The sequence below is a fragment of the Nicotiana attenuata genome, unplaced genomic scaffold (genome assembly GCF_001879085.1).
Source record: "Nicotiana attenuata strain UT unplaced genomic scaffold, NIATTr2, whole genome shotgun sequence".
Taxonomy (NCBI): Eukaryota; Viridiplantae; Streptophyta; class Magnoliopsida; order Solanales; family Solanaceae; genus Nicotiana; species Nicotiana attenuata.
This window is the reverse complement of record NW_017672149.1, coordinates 56,753-60,972: the sequence shown is the minus strand read 5'-3', so window position 1 is coordinate 60,972 and position 4,220 is coordinate 56,753. Positions and strand designations below refer to the sequence as shown.

Here is a 4,220-nt window from a genome sequence, read left to right as displayed (position 1 = left end):
AAGGCACGGAGAATATCGCCAACCTTCAATGCAAGTATTCATCATCGTTTACGAGACGCCCTTGCTCTGCTAATTGCCTTTCCAGAAATGAACCAAATTCAAAAACCATGAACGAGGAGATAAGGGAAAAGGCTTTGCATGGGGATCTGTAAGAAGAAACCGGACAAAAGAAATACTACTAAACATAGTGAATAGAGATAGATCATCATGCAAAAGAAATCCTCGTTGATAAAAATAAGAGAACAAAGAACATTACTAACATCTCATGAAAATGTCTGGCAAAACAATCCCTATAATGAAATTACATTAAAACCATTATCCAGGATGATAGACTATTCAAAATTTTCATAAGTATCTCTTACAAGCAGAATGCCCAAAAAGTTGCAACACCGAGACAATCATCTTAAAAGACACGCTGTGTCTTCCCCATTGTGCTCTTCAAGTACAAGCACCTCACCTGTTGTGATAAACAATTAAACCGAATAAATAAAAGAAAACACTGCATCTGTCTCAAACAATAATTTGAAGGTAAATGCACATGCCTAAACTGAGATACAAGACTTACGTTTTGCCAATTCTTCTTTAGCAATGACACAAGGAAATTCACACTCATTTGCACATTCTGAAAGATTTGTTTCTCCTCCATATCAAGATTTCCAACAGCAACACCCATGCAAAGCACCTTCTTCAATTGGAACTTGATTGTAGCCTTGGTTTCGTTAACCTTAGACTCGAGCGACTCCTGGTGGGAAACAAGGCTAGGAAACTTACCTGCATTTAAAAGAGCCAGTTAAGGAATCTTAAACAGGGACTTGATAAAAATAGCAAACCACCCCAAGCAAGAACAAAATTTAGAGAGTTCAAGTACTTGCCAGCCTTGTTCAGACCGGGACCCAAGAGACGAGGAATCTGCTTGATGACAGATTCCGAAGCCAAGAAAGCATGGTACTTCTTGGCAAGCTTCTTAACTAGCTTCTTGTTCTTATTAAGCTTCTTGAGGCTTTCCACATCCATGTACTCCAACCCGATCTTCTCTGCCTGCAAACAAGTGTTGCAAGTTGTGATTATCTCCCCAAAAAAAACTAACAGTTCACGTGCAATTCACTTAACAGTAGCGTTTACAATTTTCTATAATTAGCACTCACAGAATATACCATCAAATCCAAAAATACAAAATCACCAGCATAAAGCTAAAAATTAGACATCCTACTGATCGGCATTCGCACATAACCTGCAGAAGTAACAAGCAGATTTAACCTTGCAACTAATCGGACTTCAGATGCCATTGCATTTATGTGCCAAGTTACAGCACTATTGAGTTGTGATGCAATCATGCAATTACATTTTCTACAACAGCAAATGTGTCACAGACTAGAAGAGAACACATAGAAACCAAGTTAGAAAGACAAGCTAACAAACAAAGCTAGCAAAAAATCCCACCCTGTGAAAACCACATTTTGACTGTGATTCCACTCTTTTTAAATGCTCTTGAACTGTTAGGCAATCATAATTGATGATAACATCATAATTACAGAACCATGAATTAAATTTTCACCTCATACTGCTCTCCACACACATTCCGCGGTGCATAAATGTATTATACAAAATATGAAGACTCAATTGACAACAACACAATCAACTCATTCTCAATATAATATTTCCAAGTAATAACAATATAATCACCTTGTTAAATAATTGACACAGAAACTCATCTTCTATAGATGAACCCCATCTTGTTTACGAATATAATGACATTAAGGGCAGCAATGGAAACCCCCTCAGCAGTAGCATAAACACTTCTCAAATACTTTATTTTTATAACAGAGAACTCTATAAGTAATGGTCCACCCCTCTAGTCTTCTCCACCTAAACCAAGTTTTTACTCACAAATACTTTATGAGGTAAACAAGAATCAATTTAAGCTTAAATGTAGCCATTAATTAACACGAAAAGGAGGATTACCTCCTCCACGTGCTGAGCATCTCCGAGCATGCAAATCTTCATCTTAGGACGAGGAATGTGAGGCAATTTCACAGATCCACTGAAACGCTTGTCCTTTTGGGGATCATAGTTCTTAAGCCCAATCTGGAGCTCAATTGTCTCTGTGAACTTCCTCTTCTTCTCATTGCAATCATTCTTAATTACAGAGATTGCTTCTCTTAGGGCTTCACTCTGAAGCTTACTGTAGCAAAATTGAAATTATACTGATTTAACGCAAATACTCAACAGACCTAACAAAAAATAACTACTTTATAAAAGTTCCTAACAATAATATACTAAGTAGCCAACAAATAAGATTAAAAATTACCTCATAGCTCAAGCACTTCTCTTTTGCCTTCTAAAATCACTGGTGTCAATCAAATAAGATACAAGAAAAAATCAGTATTCCAGCTAGAAATTAGCTATATTTTCGAGGTTTTTTAGGCAGCCAAAAAAAACTTTCGTAACAGTCAATCTTTAGACTAAAGTTTAAGAGCCTAGAAATGGTGACTTTGTTTGTAGCAGAGAAGAAGAGGTACCTGTAGGAGAAAACCCTAATTAGGGTTTGTGAGCGCCGTTCGAGTGACGAGTATGGTGAGTTAGTTCGGTGCTATATAACTGATAAATATGGGTATACAAGTATGTTGGGCTTGGTGAGAGAACCTGGGCTATTAAATGACGCTACAACCCAATTATCAGCAGGCCCATATAAACTTTTGCATCAATTTATTTATGGTAGAATAGGCAAATAGACACCTGTAGTTGCAGAAAATTATATTCCTGCCCCTACTCGACTATGATTTTCATCTAGAGACCTTTAGTTGTTCAAACAAACTACTTTAAACGATTAGTCTTGGAGTGTGTTTGTCAATACGTTGCCACCAAGTTGGAAAATAATACAAGCTTTTGCCAATTAATTTCGGAGTCAAAACCACTAAAATCTCTTATCACATTCTATTATTTTTCCTATAAAAATGTTTACCCTCTCTTCTCTCGTCCTATTCATCTTTCTCTCTACATCTCTTTATTGTCGTCTCTCTCTTTTATCTCATTATCGTCTTAATTATCTATTTTTATTGAGATTTTTATCCCATTGTTGCAGGTGCTTCTCTCATTGATTTTCCCCTTTTTGATTTTGATGGCTTGGGTTTAAAAATATTGTGCCGCTAAAATTATTGAAGGATGATTAACTGAACACCCTTCAAAAATCATATACATAGTTCCAATATAATGCTTAGCAAATTCTTCACTTTTCAATTGCATGTACTAGAGTCTAATGTTCACCTAGGTAGGTCATGAACGCCGGGTCAAACTATCAGCTTATGTATAATTTGATATGTACACCATCATCTCTTCCACTCACTTGGTATACATATTGTAAAATTATTATCTACCTTGCGTATAATACTCTCAAAAGGCAATCGTGAGGTTGCTTCTAAAGGTATTAACCATGCTGAGTTCATGGCAAATATACGGGCATCAAATATAAAGTTTGGAGAACTATAAAATGGGAGGGTTATAAAATTAAAATGGCTTGATAATATCTTCATGAGTATTAATATAGTAATTTATAACTTGTCGATGCATACAAACCTTAGTATTAAGGCGAAAAAATGTGGTAATTTAGTTTATGTAGCATTACTTGTACCAACCCATAACATGGGTAACTACATTTAGGGATATATCAGGAGTTATCATAATTTTTTAGGAATTATTTGTGTTAATCACAAACGGTAGATGAGATTATATATACATTCTAGGGAGGTGCAATAAATTGTTGGGTCATTATATATGCTATTCTATTTTTCTTAAAAGAAATAATGTCACATGTCCGTGTAGCTACATAGTAATTGAAATGCATTTATATGTTTAGTAAATAGTCTTATAAATCTATATATATGTTTTGTCTAATCATCTAATTTTTTGAATTGACTAGCTCATATAAGTTGCGCATTTTGATCTATGTGATTTTCACCATTGATGCTCAGTAAAATGGAAGTAGCTATTACCTTGACACAAAAGAAGAGTTCGACCCAATGCTTTATTTCTGTCCTAGTTGATCCTGATTCGACATTAGAAGTATATTGATTTTTCCCCAATAACCGAATACTTTTGTCTGTAAATACTGCATATTTGATTCCATCCATAAATCGATTTTCTTCTCTATGATGTCCTAAAGTTCCTCCACCGAACTGTAGTACGGAATCATCCCCAAAGATCTCGGTCAGAGCAGGCATATG

At 35.5% G+C, this 4,220-nt stretch overlaps 1 protein-coding gene across 1 annotated transcript; it reads right to left on the bottom strand.

Moving 5' to 3' along the window:
* Positions 1-205: 205 nt before the first annotated feature.
* LOC109212069 (60S ribosomal protein L10a-1-like) lies at positions 206-2,626 on the bottom strand. Its single transcript, XM_019375687.1, has 6 exons — positions 2,520-2,626; positions 2,309-2,347; positions 1,963-2,182; positions 873-1,038; positions 566-771; positions 206-457 (listed from the first exon to the last, which is right to left on the bottom strand). Exons 2-6 carry the CDS (start codon positions 2,311-2,313, stop codon positions 404-406), a joined length of 651 nt encoding a protein of 216 aa, XP_019231232.1. The 5' UTR covers positions 2,314-2,347; positions 2,520-2,626; the 3' UTR covers positions 206-403.
* Between the last annotated feature and the right edge of the window lie 1,594 nt (positions 2,627-4,220).